The 21,946-nt window shown below is 41.1% G+C and overlaps 1 protein-coding gene across 3 annotated transcripts in view; it reads right to left on the reverse strand.

Moving 5' to 3' along the window:
* Positions 1-1,400: 1,400 nt before the first annotated feature.
* The window catches only part of TEAD4 (TEA domain transcription factor 4), a 55,861-nt gene continuing 35,315 nt past the window's right edge, over positions 1,401-21,946 (reverse strand). For all 3 annotated transcript variants that reach the window (XM_005150232.1, XM_031050139.1, XM_031050140.1), the window contains 8 exons: positions 18,809-18,943; positions 17,347-17,390; positions 15,824-15,879; positions 14,930-15,060; positions 13,806-13,979; positions 5,062-5,202; positions 4,166-4,318; positions 1,401-1,640 (listed from right to left, as the gene is read on the reverse strand). In XM_005150232.1, the coding sequence (XP_005150289.1) occupies positions 1,527-1,640; positions 4,166-4,318; positions 5,062-5,202; positions 13,806-13,979; positions 14,930-15,060; positions 15,824-15,879; positions 17,347-17,390; positions 18,809-18,943 (948 nt within the window). In that variant the 3' untranslated portion in view covers positions 1,401-1,526. The remainder of the gene's footprint in view (positions 1,641-4,165; positions 4,319-5,061; positions 5,203-13,805; positions 13,980-14,929; positions 15,061-15,823; positions 15,880-17,346; positions 17,391-18,808; positions 18,944-21,946) is intronic.

The following is a 21,946-nucleotide window of genomic DNA, read 5'->3' on the forward strand; positions in this document are numbered from 1 at the left end:
GAAGAGTTCTACACTATTTTTATGGAATACACCAGAGCCCTTTAACCAGACTAGTTGCTGTAGAAGGGAGTACCAACAAGCTCATGAGTTCTCAAAAGCAGTCAGATTGTATCTGTGTGTGGCTGAAGCCCTAAACTTCTGCCATTCTAACTCTTGATTTCTGACAATACCTCAGATTCCTCAGGTACCCATGAGTACTCTATGCCAAAAATGCAAGGATGGAAACATCTGAAGTAGGTGAGAGATGTTTCCTAAGGTGGTGTGATGCATTATGGAAAGAGATGTAACACCATATAGCCAAATCTGTGCTATGGGACCGTGTCTGTCCACCCAATAAATTGCCTGTTCAGTGCCTGCTGCCATGCAACCCACCTCTTTCCCTCCGAGTAACATACATGACTAGATCTTCCCCCACATCAGCAGCATTGTGGGGAACAAGATTGCCTCTCAATGACTCTTAAGTAAACAGCCTTGGAATCATGGCACACTAACCTTTTTTTCATTATTCTTTCTCATCCTTTTCCTGCAATTTGATGGCCAAATGGCATTTTTGGCAATACTTGCATGCTTACTGTCTGAAACTAACAGGTGGAAGAATGTGATCTCAGTAAACAATTATCATGCTGGTGCACAAGAAAAGAGCAGAGTCTAGCTCCCTGCGCAGTCTAATTGTACAGGGAGAACAAGCAAAAGCAGCAAGAATTATTTTAGTCAAGTTAGCAGAGCTGATACATGGAGGAAATTTGCTGGGCAAGATGAGATGATTTAACACACCCAGTTTTCCAAGTGTAACCTCATTTAGAAGGCAAAACAAAAGTCGGTCTCTCACTGTCATGCATGGAAGAGAGAGAAACAGTATCCAGCCTCTAAAAGGAGGAAGGTTGAAGGAGCTTGTGACTGCATGCCTGCTAAGGTGGACTGCTAGACAGGCAGATATGTGTTATATGTGCAACCTCTATACACATGCATGTGCCCACACACATTAAACTGGCATCAATATAAATGTATGGCATGTCTGTGCTTGATGTTGTATTGACCTACAAATGAATGTATGTGTGTATGTACATATATGTGTGTGTATATATATATGTGTGTGTGTGTGTGTGCATACCCTCATACCAGACGTAGCATGAACATTTTTAACCTGACCCTGTTCGTATGTCATCAAATTGTGGAAGCTGCTGCCATTGTCCTACATGTACAATGAGGCACATACCACTCCTTTCATGTGTATGATCACACCCTATGTGTGCTCTGTGGGAAATACATTGCAGAGAATGCTGTTTGTGGTGACATCCTTGAGCATTATTTGCCTGTTTGACTCCCAGTCTTTTTCCCATTTGCACAAACCTGCAGATACAAACTTTTTTGACCCTGTCAATCACACAACAGCTCAGAGGTGCTTTTCTGAAAATACACAATATATGCAGTTTATTTTTCAGTTTGGTATGGGGGGCCAGGGGTTGTTCAAGCACAGGCTTTTTTCTTAGACATGCATCCCATGGATGACTCAGAGCTGAGAGTCTCTAGTCCTTCACCAGCCGGTAGATGTGATGCTGGGCACCATGGTCACTAGTTGACACCTCAAAAACATATGCTATGCACAGCAAGGTCTCCTGTGTGTCCCTGTTTGTGACAACCTAGACAGAAAAGGAGAAGAAACTGAAATGGCAACTGTTGTTTCTCTGCTTACACATTCCAACATATTTCATGTAGAGCAAAAGGTCAGTAATAGGCAAAGAACAGGAATGATACACAGCTCAGCCACCACAACACCCAGTCTGTGTGCCCGCACACCCAAGCAAAGCGCTTTTGCAGCATCAGGACTACAATGCAGTGAAGAGACGGGGAGGTAAGCAGAGTCCACTGTGGAGAAAAGACTGCTGTGACCAAGCAGTGACCGCATAAATGGAAGTGGGTCCACTAGGTCCTCTATTCCCCACCCCCAGTGTTGCAGATTTCAGCAGACAGAAGGTGTTTCACAGAAAATCTCTTTTTGCTTTGTTTGTTAGGTATAGAGAAGCCACCTCCTGTGGTACTACCATTCCTGTTCACGTGTATGTTGATACATCACAGCCATGAACAGTTCTTTGCCTCCATCTGCTCCTGCTTATCAGTGAGACAAGGACAGACTATATTATAGAATATAACTCATCGTACAGGAGATGTATAGGTTTGACTCCATTATGCCTCCTGTTCCATACACTGTAGATATCAGAAGGATGACTGGCTGCTACATTTGTACTTTCTTTCAGAAGCTCCTTTTTTTCCATTTCTTCTTCTACGGTCCCTCAGGAACCTTAGTTCCTCTGAAATGTGACTCAGTGTCAGCAGCATGATGGTGGAACAGTGTTGTCTAAGTTTCAAAAGCATGCACTGCCTATACTACACAGCAGGAACAAGTGAAATAATGCACCCAGAGCTCCTGGCTCAGCTTTGACCTGTCATTGTATAACTTTGCACATTCTTGTCATCTGGGTTTGTGTCATAGCTAAAGCTTCAAGCAGTCCTCTCCTGCTGGAGGTGATATATTTTTATCAGCAGTACCACTAACTCAACTGCAGAAGAAAAACATACCAGGTGGAGGCTTGAACTGTACCAAAGTCCAACCATTCTTGTGAAAACAGGAATAAGAAAATAGCCATTATCAAACTTGCTTATTAATTTTAGCGGCCTGGTTTTGGTCTATTCTTTTTTCTTTTCTTACTTCATGAGCATATTTTGTAGCCGAACTAGCTCTTCTCCTTTCTTCTGCAGGCCATTGTGAGTTATACACATCCAGGTACATTAAAGCACCAGAGCCTTTTCTGAAAAATGGGCTCCGAAATCTTGGAGGGCTAGATCCAGAGCAATGTGCAAAGGAAGATCATGCTTGTGAGATATGGTGTATCTAAGATCATGAAAGGGTCTAGAAAAAAACATAACTAGACTTATCTCAGAAGTTGGTAGTGGGGACTGAGGACTACCAGCGTGCCTTACCTAAGCATGACCATTTTTCAGCTACTCAGTACAGACTGAGGGGTAGAAAATGCTCAGCCTGCTGCTCAGGGAGCAGGACTGCAAGGCCATATTAAAGGCTGTGCCAGCATGCATGAGACATGCCTCCCTGTGACATGGGATAGCGGAAGGACATGAGATTACTCAAAATGTAAAACTCCAGAGGAAGCATAAATATGTAACAACTTTGTTCATAGAATTTATAGCAAGTGCTGGAGTGTCTGAGGGATATTATTAACCTTGTGTTTTACAGCTGCGGTACCTGAATCACAGAGCAGTGAAATGAGTTGCCTGAAGTCCTACAGGATTTCCAGAGAATGGAATGAAGACTACTGGATTTCCATTCTTTCATACAGCCACTAGCATATCTTCTACTTACCCAACCACAGCTCCTCTGGGTGAAGATCTGTGATGTGTGTTGTAGAGGCAAGCACAGAACTCAGCCCAAGGAAAATCCATCTTTTAAGCTGTCATTGCCCTCTTCCCAAATCTGGGCAACGTCTGAGCCTGGAAAGGCTCCTGCTATAACATAGACACTAATGCAAATCTAATTGCCATAGCCTTGTAGTATTGCCCTATCTAGAGGCTGCAGTAAAGGCTTCAGAGGCTTCATGGAGGGGTCACAAAGCAACATAGCCATTTATGTGATTCCATATTTTTTTCCTGGATCAGGATGGTCCTGAGGAAGCAACTTCCCCTTCTCATACCCCACTCCAACCTGGTCAGTAAAGAACTCTTCCCATGGCAAAATTATATAGCCATGGGAAGACAAGAGCACTTAAAAAAAAGTGCTCTTGTTATTTTTTTACCTGCAAAAAGGACTGGGGCACAAAAAGGACCAACATTTGTCCAATAATGGAATGAGCATTTCCTTCCCTGACTTCTGTATCTTTTTCCTTCCTTTATCTCTCTGCCTCATGAGTTCTCCCTTTATCTTTCTTTTTATCTCCATCTTAACTTTGGTTTCACAAATTCTTCTGTTGCTTCTCTGCATGAGTTACTATCTCTAGAGCTCCATAAAAGGTCTTGAGGTGCAATACACATGAACGATACTAAATTCAATTAGATGCTGAGCCGTAAAAGGAAATCTGCTTTGACTCACAACAGTGAACTCCTGCATGGGGCTTACAGGTTTCCAAGCTCCAACGAAAACAGTTGAAAGTCCCACCTGTAAGATAGTAAAGTTCTCCAGCACACTGTTCATCATATACTTCTCAGGAAGGTGCTTGAGTTTATGAATGAAGTTTATCATGTACTCGCAGAGAGGGGAACGGTGAATGCGATAGGAATAGTATCCATTTTCATAGCGTGCATACTCTGTCTGCAATGCAAAACATGAAAGGGCACATGGGGCTAATGATGTCACATTAAGTAGCATTAATTACATCGACTGCTGACAGAAGAATACCTGGTGTTCTGCATATACCTGCTCCTTCTGCACCTAAAGGCTCCTCGAGAAAGAGAGCAGCAGGAAGCAGGTCAGAGCAGCTCTCTTAGCAGCTGAATATGGCATCAGAAAGAATTTCTTTCAGTGCCAGATATAGCCATAATTATGCAGCTCCACTGTTACACAGTGCTGCAAGTGTACAAGCACTAGGATAAGCTTCTTAAAGCCTTAAGATTATAGTCTGTAAATTATTAGTCTATTAATTAATGACAATAGTGTATAAATGACCTGCTTAAAAACACTGATGAGAGTGAGATCTTGCTGATTTGTTTTCACATTTCTGGACTACAGAACAAGTGTCAGGGTTTCCTATAGTTTTTCTTTGCTCCCAAAAAAACCCCAATCACCATAGCTGTCTTACATACTCACACATCTTCAGAAACTGAGATTTAAGATTAAAAAAAAAGCAGCAAGCACTACCAGTGTCCTGAGACAAAGCCATGCTGCAGGCTGGAGCAATCTTACATCTGCATGTCTCAGAAATTATGATCTATGGCATTGATCTTCTTGACAACAAGAACTGGACATATTTTGCCTTGAGATATACACAGGATGCAAATACTCGAAGTAACAAAACAATAGGCAGAGAACCTTGCACCCAGGTGTCTGCTCCCTACCTCCACTTTCTCCACCACCTGCTTTCCAAAGGAACACACTTTGGTGGAACAGGTAATGACCATGTTTTCTCGGCTCTCATATTGGCTGGAAACGCCATAGAAAGATCTGGATTCATCTTCAATATTGGTGTTCAAATCAGCCTGCCAAAACAAAAACAAAACAAAACAAAAAAACAAACCAAAATAAAAAATCAGACCAAAACAAAACAGAAAAAAAACATAAAATAAAGCAAACAAACAAAATCCAACAACAAACAAGAAAAATAGATGGTTACCAATAGATGGTTGTGGGTTTTTTGCTATTACCTTGCATAGCCAGGATTTTAAAGTATTGGAATGTCCAAAGCTCCTTAAGCAGACCAACATGCATCAAGCAAGCAGAGGAATCTGAACAGTATGCACTAAAATCCAGTTCCCAATTCAGAAAAATGTTGGTGGGGGTTTGTATACACCTTGTGAGGAACCTGGTGGAATATCCTCTTAACAAAGCATATGACAGGCCTTTGCCTTAGGTGGTATTAACCATAACTGGTTACCAGTATATTGAGATAATTACCAGTATATTTACCAGTATATGGAGGTACTCACAAAGCATGTGGAGAGCAGACAGGAAGGCACTGTAGAGATAGAGCAATGCAACCAAGGGCTAGATTGGGCTTTTTCACTACGGAGGAAAAATAAGGGTACAGTAACTCAAGTAAAGCTTCTCCACCCTGGATATGTAGGTAAGGGGAAAGAGTCAGAACAGAAAAATGTGTGAGCACACACACAGATTAGACTCAGGAGGTATGATATGGAGAATATAAGTAGACAGGACGCAATGTGAGGAATGTCGGTTGCTGATGGATCCAGCCCAGTATCACCTGACTACAAACCCATCTCCATTAGCAGTCCCAGTTTTCACATGCGGGTGCCTATGGCTGGGCAATGGAAGCCTCGTGATGGAACCTAACTCCTAAAAATCCTGGTTGTCTGAAGTTTCCAGCAGGGGTCACTCAAAACACACTTACTTGAAGAGGCGTTCCCGTAAGCTCTTAACTGGTGTGTAGGAATGCCCAGCTCGGCTTCCTTGCTCTCAAAACTAAAACGTTAGCGCTTCTCTGCTCTCCACAAGCCCAAGCGGTACCTTACATCCGCAGAAAAGCGGAAAATGATCAGTTCCCGTAGGCTACTTCAGACTATGTTATTCTTCCTGCTTAACTGACAGAAATGGGAAACTGAAGAAAGTGTATTCCTGTTACTGGGGATACAGTGTGAATAGGACTATATTAAGTGCTATTGTAGCATGGTTTTCTTAGCCAATGTCAGTGAAGATTTTTTATTCAAGATCTAGAGCAACACTTAGAACAAGAAATGCCACACTTGGCACTGGACCACCTCAATAATGAATCCCTCTATTCTTTGCTACACAAAATACCTTGCCTCTTTGCCACAAGATAACACTGTTAGGTAATTTCTCATAAGCAGCAACTTAACAAGATGCTTAAATCAATCTAGAAAGTTGCCAGTCCAGCCTTTTCCCCATCTGTAGCCACACAAGCTTACTGCAGCTTTGTGCCACTGTTGGGAATTGCACAACTGACTCTCTGGTTAGCCAGATGAGAGCTGATACCAGCCAGAAGAACTTTTTTGGGGGGGTTTGGTGAGTTATTTTTCAGTCAGAAAAGGAAAGCTCACTTGAATCTCCACTAAGCTGCAGGGGCTGGAAGAGGTGAGAACACGCACACAAGCTGAGGGTACAAAGACTACCTACTTTGACAGCAACATGTACTCAGGTGGGCTTGCACCTCAAAGTTATAGTTTGGTAACACCAGGCTGGTCCTAACACCAAGAGGGTGCAGTCTTACTGTCCCAGAGCAGTTTGTGCCTCTCCATTCTTCTCCTGTACTGACACAAATGTTTCCCTGGTTGTATAACAAGACTCCCTGAGGAATTGCTCAGCTAGTCCTCAGCATCAGTTCCCTCACCTGATTCAGAAGCACTTGTGTATGTTCAGACAAAGAACATGTGTTGGAAGGATAGGTTACAACAGGGAAAGCAGAAGGCAGGACTACTTCTAGAGAATGCTGGGTTTGAGTAACTACAGCAGTTAACTACTAGAAGCCATGCTTTGCTGTAATTTGTTTCAAATTAAAACTTTTGCCCCTAGACAGCTAGGCTGGGCCATCTCTGTATGACAACACTCACCAACAGCTCACATCAGACAACAGGGATGCCAAAAGCGCTAGCAGGAGAAGCAGCCATGTAATAATCTGCAGTATTTCTATTCAGTCCAATTCCCATGGCTGTTAACTTGCCAATTCAGGTGTGTGAAGGAGGTAATAAAGGAAACAAACCATGTCCCCATTTATTTCAGAAAAATCAGTTCTTTTTCCCCTTGGCACAACACTAGGACATTCCTGCCATTGTGCTGTTGTGCAGACATTTCCACATACAGAAAAACTACCATCTGCATTAGATAAATGATGCCACAGATAAATACCAATAAAATCCAATTACTTTTTTTTTTTAAGTACAAACTCAGAAGCAAGTGAAAGGCAGATTTGGGATAGGTTTTTCATGAAGTACAATGGACAATGTATCTCCTAGGGTATCTCCTAGATTAGCAGTTATAACATTCATATAATCCTAGTAGGACAAAGATTCAATCTGGGCAAGATGACAGAATGCATCAACACTAGCAGCATTCGGGATGGACATACAGCTTTGACTCTGCTCACACTGCTCTAAAAGGAGAGCATAACAGCATGGTATTTAAATACATCATCATGAATTACTCTTCAAAATGACTGCGTCGTTTTGTATAATTTCTACAAAAAATCCTTAGAAGTTGGATCATCTTCATCAGAGATTATGAATGAAAGAAAGTCTATTTGCCAGACTGGCTTGTTTTCTTCTGTATGACTCCCCCTTTCAAGTAGAATCCTTCCCTCTGAAGTAGTGGCAGATCTTCAACCCTTGTATATATGCTTGGGTCTAAATGTGTAATACATTCACACCAGTTTACACCAGCTGTGTACTTGTCCCTTTATGTTTTCCTAAATTTGCCATCTCCTGCATATTATATGTTCAAGAGCATCCTCTGATATATCAGGAGGTAAAGCAGTTTAGTCTCATGTTTGCTTATCCTCAGATGGTAGCTTCACAAAACAATTTATCTAGCTGAATTGGTTCCTAACTTCTCTTAACAATTTCTCCCTTTTTGGCCCCATAGTTTTCTGTCTCTTCACTGAGCTAAAACAAGATTTGGGTGTTAAAATATATCAGTAAAACTGTTTGGACTTAAAGCTTCTTTAAAAATCATTTTACATCATTCACATTTGCACCACTGAGGTAGTGCTAACTTTTGCACAAGACTTGGAAACAACAGCAGGAGAAAGACTGGAAGCTTTTACATTTTCATGACCACCTAAATGACTCTAATGCAGTTTGTCTGCACTGGAGTAGCATATGTGGTCAAATCCAGGCTAGCTTTAACTTGGTAGCACAGGTAATAATAGCAATAAAGCACAGGAATTACAGACCTAATAGTAACTCAGGTTGCCAAGTGAATTATTTTTGTCCTAGAATCACAGAATAGTTTGGGTTGGAAAGGACCTTAAGTCCACCTAGTTCCAACCCCCCTGCCATGGGCAGGGATGCCTCACACTAAACCATGTCAGCCAAGGCCCTGTCCAGCCTGGCCTTGAATGCTACCAGGGATGGCGCATTCACTTCATGCTATAGTCCTCTGCAGTCAAATTTTCCCCACCATAGTTAATGCAGCTACTTTGTACCACAAATGTACAAGTATTAGAGAGTAGCAATGCCCCTCTATTCTGGTTTAGGTTTTTACTGAGTTACTATAATTCTCATTTACATGTCAATGCAATAAACTGTATTGTTTATTTGACCCATACTCCAGTTGTCTGAATAAAGATTAATTCTTTCCCATCTCCAAAGAGGAAATAATGAGGAGTCCTTCATAATATTGTTCAGCTATTTCCCTTGGGGATGATAAACACAATGCAGGGTAGGGTAAGTAACCCTCAAGAAGCTAGTACTGCTCTTTGGTTTTTTTTTAAATCATGCTGATTATGTGAATCTCTTAACAGCTTTGCTGAAAACAGCTCTGCCAAGCTCAAGTGTTATCACTCAATTCTCAACCCCAACAAAGAAACACACAAAAGTTGTCATTGTGCACTGTCCCAACCATATATTAAGCCACAATTTTGTCTGATCTTTGGTGGGAATGAGTTTCACAACTGCTGACCAAGAAAGGCCTCATTCCTACTAGGATGAGGCTGTGAATCAAAATTTCTCTGAAACTCTTCACAGGGGAAAATGTGACCTTCAAGAATCAGTCTTCAGCTTATCTGAGGCTTTGAAAAGCCATGACTGGTCAAGAGTCCAAATGGCATTAAGTTCCATAAGAAACTACAGCTTGCTGATATCTTGCACACAGGTCCTACACAGTTAATTGAAAAGCATATGCTGAACAATTATTTCAAAACAGTCAAAAACTTGTGGCTCTGCAGCTTCACCCTCCAAGAAAGGGGGAAAGGGAGAGTTTCTAAGCTAGTCAAAGATAGCAGAAAGCCTTGCCAACAGTATGGGTAGCTGCAACTTAGCTAGCTACCCCCCCCCCCCCCCCCCCCCCCCCAGGATTGTGCTATTTTGACACTCAGCAGACAAATTCCCACAGCAATTCAGCCTTTCAATCTGCTTTTTGCTGACGGCAATCTCTATACTGTTTAACACTGTGGGCAACAAATTTGGTGAAAGAAACGCCATTGATAGAGTTTGCTTCCATAAGGTAGCAACTGGTAGGAGGTTGTGCTGGTGACTGCAGGTGAAATTAATGGGCTGTCAGACCCATTCTCAGTAAAAATGTGCAGAAGTATAAAATCTCTGTTGCTAGCTGCCTCAGAAGGAGTGCCAAGGAAAGAATGGACATGGAGACCAAATTAAACCTCCTTGCTCTCCAAGCAGTTTCTGCCAAGTCAGGATTGAAGGCAGGATGCCAAAAGGAATCTGCACTGCTGCTGTTTTGACTGAATTTGCTTGGGACAGAAGAACCCAAGCATAGGACAGCAGTCCCCATCCCACCCCTTCAGCCCCTTCCACAAAAGTATAATTCATTTACTGGAAAGAAAACAGTGATTTAACTGGTTCAGTTTGCCTATCACCAAGGAGAAGAAATTCATACATACATTCATCATTTGCAGGAAAGGTCCTGCAAATTCCCCTGATCCATCCCTCTGCAGATGAAGTACTACCTGTCCTGAATTCCTGGTTTGTTATTTTCCTTCTGTCTTCTACCTAGAGTCTCATGACTTCTGAAAGCTTTAAGATGCGAGTGCAACATTCTACTAATGTGCAAAGCCCTGAAAACACCACTTCCCCACACTATTAATAACGATGCATATAGGAGGAGTTCATGGGGAGAACCAAGTAACAGGTGGTAGAGATAATATTACACTGGAAAAGAGCAGAGCTGATACTGCCCATGTGTTGGGAGGCTAACATCTCATATTCATTGTTGTGTGCTAAAATGCACTTGGAGCACATAGAAATGTCACACAGATGTCATACGCAACCTGCCAATCCAAGTTCAAGAGTTAGTTCATTGTACTAAACTCCCAGTGCCAAAATCAAGGGAGAATTGCAAGCACTGCTTATTTTTCAAACTGATCAACTTTTAACTCTTAGCTATTGTATAGATAATTTAAAGCACCATTGAACAAACAGGAACATCTCCTTCTCAGTCACATTAGATCCTAAGTGCTATCAGTGATGTCAAGAAAACCCAACCCTGTTGTTTAGCGTTAGGTGTCTGGTGCAAAAGAGAACATCTGGTATATTCAGTGTTTAGTGCAGTAATGGCAGGCTCCTGCCTCAGGTTCTTCAAGCCTAAAACTACATATAAACAAATCCAGTTTATTCAATTACTTGATTTTTCAAGTCTTTGTCACCTGCAAGCACCACTTCAATTTAGAACCATTGAAAACTCAATCATATCTTCAAGTCCCGAAACACCTGTTCAGGTATTTAAGTCTACTTACCAAGTTTAAGGGTTATTGTTACTTTCTTTTGAGGTAATACTTTTATCCTAAAATTCATGCTATAAATTCAGCAGTGTATTTGTATAGCTCTTTAGACAGCAACATCCCTTCAGACTTCCAACAGTGTATTTGTATAGCTGTCCAGATTAGTCAGGCAGCAAAACGAAAAAGCAACCTTGCATATACTGTTACAGAGGTATGAAAATGCAGATGGGCATAAAAATCGCAGCTGAAATCTAGTTTTTCTGGGTTAAAATTGTTGGGTTTCTGTTTTTTTTGTAAATCACATTGCCTTACCTGTGGTGGAGGGGTTGCACTACACACATCTATTGCAATACACCAAACTCCAGAAGTCTCATGATGCATGTAGCACAGTGCATGACAGGCACAGCTCACGTGCTTTGTTTTAATGCAAGACTGCATTACTACAATATTTCAGGCATGTTGAATACAAAGTTTTGCAAATAATTTAAAATTTTTCCTTTAAAAAGTCAGAATTTTCTGAGGCAGAAGTAGTTTTTTGGTTTTCTTTTTTAAACTGCTTTGGTTATATTGCCTTAGAGATCCTAGCTGAAATCTTGTTACAAGATTTATCTAAGTACTCATGTGAAACACAGCACAAGTCATAGAAGTGCCCCAATCCTTTCTTGTCTAGAATATGGCATCAGGACTGGTGTTTTTATCCCTTAGTGCTGTCTACACTGAGAAACAAATACAAGACCAGACAATTTACTTCTTAAAAGCCTTAGAAGCTTCCACTCAATCAATGACTTGACTAAGTATGCTTAGCTTAATTCTAAGTGACAGCGTGTAGTGCTTCCACCAATAAAACCTGATGTTAACTTCAGATGGGATTCAAAAATGCAAAGGTATATAAAAAAAAAGGTAAAAATATTATTAAACCAAACCCAGAAACATCATTTCATTCTAAGCGTACAGGTGCAGAGCCACAGAACATCATATACATGTTAGAATAAAAGTGTTTCAAATCCTATGTCACATCTCTTTATGCAAGCCAAATTTCAGTGAGTTGATACCCTCTTAACACCAGTCACCTCATGTGTGCCAGAAAGAGTCCAACTTCACAACATCCCACCATATAAATCCTTCAGAAGTTTAACTTACATTGGTCTAACATTATGCATAGGCCACATTTACCCTTTTGATACTAAAAAACAAACACATGCAATCCCCACACCCAACCCCACAAACACAAAAGAACACTAACAGTTTTTATAAATAAAATCACAGTTGCATTAGATCACAATTTCATCATGATTCCCCCTCTCCTTAAGTCAAGAAATCTAAAGTATTTTATTCTCTCCACCTAACCTCTCCCTCTAAGCCCTTCTTTTTGCTTCCAGAAACTTCTGAAGTAATTCAGAGTGATACCACGCAGGAGCCAGTGCTCTTTATCTGACATGAAGTTTCCTGGGATCCCTCCCCCACAGCAGGAAGCAGCTCTTGCAACTCTTACTTTTCCAAGGACCATTCTTAGAAGCTATCCCCTCTTCTCTTTTTCCTTCCTTTTTTCACATCAGCCTTCTGTTTCGCTTTTCAAACCGTTATTAGTACGGCAATCACTACCCAGATTTTGTCAAAGGATACCCTTCTCAACAAGATGCTTGCTGTCTCTCTCAAGTATTTCTCTTCCACTTGGAACAGGCCTGGTCTTTTTGTTTTCACCTTCCCAAGCAAGGCTTTGTTGTACTCTTAACACAGGCTAAATCCATGAGGGGTTTAATCCATGGGCTAAATCCATGAGCTCAGTAGCACAGTCTGTGGCTAGTAAAATTATGTGTCTCCAAGAATCACCAGCAACTAATACTCAAAGCACCAGAGATTTGAAAAGCAGACTCCCAGCCAACATTCTCTAACTCAGTTCTGGAAAGGCTAAGGTTTGGGACAGTCAGGAAACTGCATCTCAAGGTGCTTAAGTTAGCTCTTCCCTATCCTGAAAGCACCAGTGAAGAGGCTTTCTAGTGCCAGTTTGCATGAAGAATATGAGATATGAGAGCTCATTTCTCATCATCTCATTCCTTACCTGGAGTTGATTTATAAGTTGCAAACTCAGGGTGACAGGCTCCAAATCCCATTACATGTTCCACCAGCTATCTAGCATTCAACCCCAAGTTGCTGTTATTTTTAATCTTGTAGTACCTATGATAATATTGATTGCCAGAACTACTTTGTTTGTACCCCGAAGCACAACAGCACAGTTTTTGCAAGTTTCAGCTAACTCACAAAAATCTAAATTGAGTAGGCTTTTGCCAGGCTGCTTTAAAAGTCATTTCAGTAATATATTATCAGTATAATCCAATTTCATCATATGTCTCATCTTTTGTCTATCCTTGTGCCTGAATTAATAGGCCTATATAAATGCTTGGATAACACAAAATACAGCTACTGAGATAAGAGAGGGAAAAATGTTGTCTCTGAGAAGTTACTCAACACAGAGAAGTGAACACAATGGGAAATATACATCTTGCCCCAGGCCACAATGGGTGTGGAGTTAGGGAAAGATCTCACTTACAGTTTCGGGCAGCTGTGCAGGCAACTTATTACAGCTGTGACTGTAGTAACTTCCCTGCACAGGGAAAATTTTGGGAGGTGGCAGTCTTCTAACAGCTAGCGAGGCCACCACTTTTCAAATGGGAACTTCACAGCAAATGGTTACTCTACAAAGGGTCCTTCCCTTACCCAGAATTTGACAAGGAAGAAGGCATTAGCTGGACCCTTTTCAAAGAGCTCCTTCAGGCCCCCTTTTTTCTCAGGGAACTTGTCATAGATCTGCCGGATATCCACTGCCTCGAGGTAGGGGTCATTGTAGGTGGCACTTGACTGCCCAATGTGCACAAACAGGTGTTTGTTATACTGCAAGAAGAGGAAAAACATGAAATTAGGAAATTGCTCAGTACATACTGATCATTCATGGTTCTTCACAGAAGACTCCTGGAAATCACTGAAGATTTGATAGCATTTTCTAGAAGAGCAGAAATATAAGCAGAAGTATTGCTGTTAATACCAGCTCATGCTGGTTTTTCTTTCCTATCAATACATTCACACTTATTGCTTCTTCTGAAGTATTTTTGCTCTTGTATTCGCTCCTAAACCATTGCATCACGCTGCTGCTATATAGTCTGAAACAAACTGAGACACAGAACGTTATCTGTCACAGGTTACCCCGTCTCAATGCTTCTGTCCTGTGAAGAACTGCCTGAAATCCCACAGCAGGGTACAGGGCAAATACTATCATCTTTTCTGAACTTTCCTGTCTCAGACAGAGGAAATGTAACTGGCATATCACCACTGTACATCTCAAGATGTAGGACCACAATGTTTAGTGATACTGCATCTTACTACCATTTTATAGATGACACCATGGAAACACAGTAATCCAAATTCATCCTAGTTGCACCCAAATTTAACTTCCCAGCACAACAGAGAAATACGTGGCTTCATGTGATATTGATTGACTCTGATTCTGAGTCTATCCTCCTAGGCTGAACAGCACAGCTAGAATAGACAGGCAGGGGCTGTACTACTGTGTGGCACAACCTCAGTGCCTTGAGGTATGTGAACATCCATGATCCTGGAAAGGCAGGCCAGAAGCACATGGCACAGAACTAGCTATAACACTATAGGCAATTCTACCCTCTAAGAGAAGGATATCTTGTTTTTCCCAAAGGTTGCTTTCTGTTCTCAGTAGAGCAATGAGGCAAGTATTTCCATACATACATAATAGTACAACATACCCACAATGAACAAGAGCTACCTGAAGACCAAGAACTAATGGAGAGGTAGAAGTCAGGTGTATATCTTACTGTGTCTTGGTCTTGTTGTTGTTCCAAGAATGCAGAGAATTCTAACATCCAAAGTTTGGAGCTAGCAACCCTTCGTCCTTGCCAAGCTGGTGATGATGGGGAAGGCGAGAGGCCAGTAGAAGACTCAAACCCTAAGCACACAGGATTTATAAAACAAAATTTAGACAGAGAAAGGTTGGCAATATCTTTCCAGTAGAGCACCTGTTGTCAAAACTGACTCATTACATTTTCTGATGCCTTCAGTCATCATGAAAAAATATCATTCACAAGGTCTTCACTCTACCTGTGCTCTAAATGGCTTCTCAGTGACTCTCTGCTAAGACAGCACTGTCAGAGCTGGCAATGTAAATGACAACCTACTGGGTTTTGACACCAAAGAAAACCCATTCAGCAACTTTAAGAGGACCTAGATTGAGCCCTAAATAAGCAGTGAAATAAACTGCTTTAGTATCAGAATGAAGCATCACCATTAACATAACCATTAACCTCTCAAAATGGGGAAACTGAGAAGGGAAAGACATTTGTTCCACTTAATGAGAAATTAGAAAAGCAATCATGGAAAACAGTGTTCTAGTACATGCACAATGGTGGAAGAACTGTAGAGATATGTAAACTTCTATTTTCTGCTGAGCCAGAATAAATCCCAGAACAACAAGCCTAAACCAGGAAAAAATGTTTTGTTTTTTTAATAAAGCAAAATTAAAAAGCTTGAGCTCTCTCAGTGAAAGCATAAGAGCAGGTGATAAGGGGAGATAATATAAAAATTCATTTTGGCCTCACTGAAATGTTTCAATAGGTTAAAATATTTTTTAATTGATTTCTAAACTTTAAGTGTTGGCTATTCTTGATCTTGGAATTTAATTTCAAAACAAGGAACTACATTTCCTTACCTACCTGGTAATGGTAACGGAGGCTGTACAGCATAAGGTTGTTGAGAAAAAGGTTTCACACTACAGAAGTACACAAAGAGAGATGGTTAACAAAAGAGAAAACAAGCAATTCTTGGCTGTTTACATAGATCATATCAAGTATTTCTCCTGAGAGAAAAAGTGGCATAAGCATCTTTATGAAATCATCTTTCCTTGTGGGCAAGAAAGGGTCATGGAGAAAGACTCAAAAACCGTAAGAGATCGGGACTGGACTAAGATTTCCCTGCATGTGTTCAGTGGGCTCTCCCTGCAGACTTGTTATTCAGAGATCCTGTCAGCCTGAGAATACACTGGTGCAAACTGATTTATCCTTTCTTTTCAACCACAAATAGATTTAAATTTCTGCAAGTGGATATACCTCAGGGCTGGGTGCCTCTCAGACTTTCATGCCCAGATTCAGAGATGTTCAACACCCATAAGTGAACCCAGCTTTCAAGACAGCTCAGCTCCATTTTAACAACACTGTAAGAAAAATCAGGATCTGGAGACATCATCTGACACCAGAGATGGGAGATACTTCAGACTTCTTAAAGCACCTCTCACATTATGCTTCCTCGTTCACTTTCAAGCTAAAAGCATAAAATCTACTTTTTATTTCTTCGAGGATGGTTTACATTCTTTTACTAGCCATTTTTCCCCACAAGATATTTTAGTAGTATCTGTTGCCTGATCTGCTCCACAAGCACTAGCAATAACACCATAATGCAGCAGGAACACATAGCTTGGGTGAAGAACATGAACCTTTCCAGCTGCTTGTCCTTAAGTTAGCTTTAATTGTTCCTCTTAGGTTCTGTGATAAAAAGTGTGTCTCCATACAAAGCACAGAAGAACAATGGCAGACCTGAATAATACTCTGACACAACTACACCCAGGGCTGTCACTTGTGAAGGATCAGCCCACCAAAGATTCATCTCTTTGATGTCAGTAATGCAGTCAGAGAAGCAGAGCCAGTGCAAAGGTCCCTTCCAGGTCTGCCAAAGGAGAGCCATTAGCTCCATTGTCCAGGTGTGAAACAAAATCAGTGAGCCAACCTGTGAGGCTTACAAACCAATCACTACAAACTGACAAGGTTATTGCCTAGATGGTATAGGATACATTAGTGAATGCAATTGAAGAGCACTTCGGGATTGCACAAGATTTCTTTTGGGGACGTTTAGGGCTGCTTGAGTCATGGGACATATTAAAGAGGTGCAATTTGTGTTGAAAGTACCATACAATGACAGAAGGTTTTATCTATTTGAGCTTCTCTTATGTCTCTCAGAGGCATCCCTGCCCATGGCAGAGGGGTTGGAACTAGATGACTTTAAGTTCCTTTCCAACCATAACTACTCTATGCCTATGGGCCTCAAGTCTAAGATCCAGTCAATAAATCTGTCTTAGCATTTTATAAATCTTGTAACAGCAAATTGGTGTTCCTCAGGAAGCATAGAGGAATAGAGGAAGCAGCAGAAGCATCTGCTCTGGATGTTCATATGAAGGAATACTCACTCTTGGGAAGATCCAGCTTGGCTTGGCAAAGCTCCTTGCCAAAACTGCAAGAGAAAACACACAGGCAAAAGTCACCACTCTTAGGACATGTTGTGCTTTAACCCCAGCTGGCAACTAAGTACTACACAGCCACTCAACTCACCCCCCTTCCCCCTTAGTGGGATGAGGAGGAGAATCAGAAAACTGGTAAAAATCTTGGGTTGAAGTAAAAAAAGTTTAATTAAACTAAAGTAGTAAAGTACAATATAATAGTAATAATGAAAAGGGGAATAATGAAAAGAGAGTGAAAACGAACAAAAAACAAATCACAACAGGGAAAAAAGAAAATAAGGAGAAAAAAATTAACTAAAAATCAAACAAACAAACAATAGTGATGCACCACACAATGGCTCACCAGTCACTGACTGACTGATAACCAGTCCCTGAGCAGCAATCAGTCCCTTCTGGTTAACTCCCTCCAGTTTCTATACTGGGCATTACAGGCTGTGGTATGGAATACTCCTTTGGCTAGTTTGGGTCAGATGTCCTGTCTCTGCTTCTTCTCACTTGTAGAGCATGAGACTGAAAAGTCTTTGATCAGGGTAAGCCTTACACAGCAACAACTAAAACCAGTGGGTTATCAGCACTGTTCTCACACTAAAGCTGAAACACAGCACTGCATCAGTTACACGGAAGAAAATTAACTATATCAAGACAGGACAGAAATTAAAGGCAAGGCTTGCTTCTTTCTTAAAAAATAAATTGCAAGCTCAAGGAGTTTTAAAAATATGACTTAATTTTTCCTCTTCTTTCAACGTTTTCACTTTCTTCCTCATGGAGGTGCTGATTGGTCACAGTTTTCTTTCTGCACACTACTATTAGTGACACATAAGCAACTGAATAGTGGTTTTAATGTTAAACACTATGTATGCACCTTGCGCCTCTGTCTTCAAAGCTTTAATGATGCTCACCCTCTTAGAAGGACCATTTTCCCCAGAAGAGCTCCACACACAAGTATTTTGGCAGAAATCAATGCTCAGCAAAAACTCATTAGGTCCAGCTCATAGGATAAGGGATGCTGACAGGCCTCATCTATTAAGGATTTTATCTAAGGGTCATCAGTTTGTAATCTAAGCACTCAGGAGGAGCTTGGGAATGATAAACTTGAGGAAGGGTCATGATGGCTCAAACGGTTTTAATCCAACAAGATCCTGGACTGGGAAAGTGATACAGATACCTAAAGATATTTCAGGCAGCTGAAAACCCAAAGGATCCAATTGTTCTCTCGCTTGTATATATAATGAAACTCTATTCAGTGGGAGCAAAGAATCAGACCCAAAATGTTGAAGCCACATGACAAATTTTTGCCATGAGTTTTGTGGCCTATTCTAATACTCTCAGAATTTTCATGAGCAGATGCCAACATCCTTTGAACTACTCAAGTGTCTTCAGCCCAACTCTGCTGAGACACTGATTCACTCACCCCAGAAACAGCAGGGTAGGCAGGTCGTGGGAGACCAGGCAAGGCCATTTTACTATGGAAGGCAGTTGCAGAGATAATCTGGGCAGATGACATTGTAGCCATACTCTGCATGGCTTTATCTTTAGCTGCCTGATCCTATGGGCAAGAGTAGAAAGAAAACAGAAGAAACCCAGAATTATTATAATGATAAACAAATTGCCTGGTCTAATGCTGCATAACCAGGATTCTCATCAGCTTCTTTGCAGGGAACAAGAACTTGGGCGGCAGGCTTACCAATAACTGTCCTAAGAATCAAGTCTTTCACCCATTACTATAGCTTCCAATGTGATTAACCACCCTTTCTGAAATGCTGGGATCACTGGTTTAGAGACTGCTAAGTATTTATCCTTTCTGTCTGAAGGCTTTCAGCTGCAGAGCAGAAATGTTTCATTAAGGAAAGTACAACCCTAATTGATTCTTGTTTTTAATAACTGGCAAGAATATTCAAACGGAAAGACTCTTGCTTAGCAAAAAAAATCCTCTAAAAACAAATTCACAAAAGGAGTTTGTCACCATCACTGCAAACAGACTACCTGCTGTTTGGGACCACATTAGACTCAGGTAGAGGTGACCATTTTATTCCCATCCCTGGGGAAACAAAAAATCTTAATACACTCCCAGGGCACATATGCAACGACATTCCACCTTGTAGTTTAACATGGCTGTGGAACTCCACACATTTTTACAGGTAATGATGGCACAGCAACTAAGTGGTATGATATATGTTTAAAACAAATAGCGTTCTTAATTTCTTCTTCCAAGGAATAAATATATCAACAGAAGTGCTTCCCCACATTCTCCCTTTCCTCCCGCATCCCCTACAAATAATCTTAATCTTTCAAGCACTCCAGATTTATCTGTCAAATAACTATAATGGTGATGCCACAGATGAACTCATGGCTTGGAGAAACTGCTGAAAGAGATAAGCTCTGGCTGTCTTCAGGGATTCTCACCTCCCAGCTGCATTCACTGAACTGCATTAAGTTCTCACCCTTGCGTCTCCATTCGTTCTAACCCCTCCACTTTCTGTAAGGTTTTCTAAAGTCCAGAGCCCAGTGATTCTGATGTGTCTAGCACAAAATCATTTGGAGGAGGCATAACAAAAGCTCCAGAATAAATTACAATGTTTAAGTGGAATGATCAGTAGGGGAAACCTACAAATCTTTTCCAGAGAGTCTGTGACTCCTGTTGGTACCATTTAGGTGAATGAAAGGGAAACATTTTGACTGTAGAGAAAGCACCCAAGATCCTCCAGTTCAAATGATGTTTTAGAGAATGATTTAAGGATTACCTCCAACATTTTTTAAGGTAAGGATTCTTTTGGGTTTTGTTGGGTTTGAGTTTTTTTTCTTGACATTGCCATTTTCTTGCAGTTGCCATTGCAGAAAAAGATTTTTTTTCTTCCCTTACATTCTTGCTGGAAAAATCATTTTTGTCTACCTGAGTTTATGGGGAAGAGGCATTTACCTGTGCAAGTATTAAAGTAGACAAAAAACTTTTACCAAACGTTTGCAATGTTTGTATTTTATTTTTCTCAAAATGCAGAATAATAATAATAAGGATAATAGTACCACCACTATTTCCCTCTTTTTCCTTAGTACACAATGTTATCTGTTAGCCACCCAGGACACAGAAAACTACTGACTTCTGGGAACAGACTTTTCTCCAAGCTTTATCCTACCTTCCCACCTCTATATGTTATAGGCACATATATCTGTTAGGAGATAGGCCAATTTGTCTGAAAATAGTCGTATTATGATAACTGCTCTGAAAAGTCAGCATGTAGCTGCTCTGATCTCTAGGATATAAATATGAAAACATATACTTGCTATGGAAAATGAACAGTGGTAGTAGAACATACTGCTATCAGCAGGAACCTGGGAGAAAGGCAGCAGCTTTTGTGATTTCATTTACTTGCTCTATGAAAATGACTAGCAAAAGCAAAGAAGTAAATGAGTTGAATCAGAGCTATAGACTTGCCTCTGCAGGCAGAAAGGAACAGTCTGGTACTGGCGAATGGTTCACTGCAGGCAGCTGGGCAGAGCTCACAGCATGGCCTGGGGTGGTGTAAAAGGAGAACAACCAATGGCTCCATAGAGCTCCCTGAGACACCTTCATTCCCTGAGAACAAAAACAGCCAGCTCCTGTGTGCTAAGTGGAAACGGGCTCGGCTGACTGGCTTTTCAATCATGCCAAATCCCAGAGCTGTGACATGCAAGGAATGGAATCAAAGTTACAGATATAAGTAGCAGTAAATCTTTTAACACCCCAGGCAGTTGCTGTTTCCTACTTGCTCTAACTCGCCTCTCAAGCGAGCCTCCACCTGAATTGACCACTTAACAGCACCACAGGTTTCAGGCTTAGGCAGCCCTACCTAGAAGCACGATTAGATAGCTGTAATTTGTGGCTCCTTCTCTTTATCAGAGCAACTGGAAACACAACAGGCTAATGACAGACATAACACCCTTTTCTACAATGCAGCTGGGGATGGGATGTGGAGGGTGCAGTCATGACTTAGGGGTAATCACTAGCTGCAATAGAGATCCATGAACTTCAACACTGGTCAATACTGAGTGCTAACAGTTCACTCACAGACAGTCCACTCCTCTTACTGCCCAGTAAGGAGTTGCCTGGCCAGCAAAGAGGAAGCACATACTAACAGCCATCCACTCAACAGTTAGGGATGGACTGGGCTGTCAAGATCCTCACCATCACCTGAAGCATGAAGCAAACACACTTCTTTCTAGATCATATATTACCATAGCAAATCAGGAAGGTCAGCACGCACCTTCCTTCTCTGGCTGTTTCAATAATACATAACAAGGCCCAGGCCTCAAATCCTGCTCAGCAAGCCCTTCACCCTCTTGTGCAATTATCATCCATAAACTCAACCTTCTTGATATTTCTTGCAATTCAATCTGAGCACATAAACCATCACCCTGCTTCAAATCAGTGTAAACAAATGGTCAAGAGGCATCAGTTCATTACTGTGATCTTAGAGCTCTTCCTGTAGAAAGGAAAACACAGATTTGCTCAAGCTAGTAGTAAACCAAATTTTCCATCTCATTAGCCCAGGTCTCTTCAAATTAGGTCTGAATT

This window comes from Melopsittacus undulatus, chromosome 5 (assembly GCF_012275295.1).
Source record: "Melopsittacus undulatus isolate bMelUnd1 chromosome 5, bMelUnd1.mat.Z, whole genome shotgun sequence".
In the NCBI taxonomy this organism is placed as follows: Eukaryota; Metazoa; Chordata; class Aves; order Psittaciformes; family Psittaculidae; genus Melopsittacus; species Melopsittacus undulatus.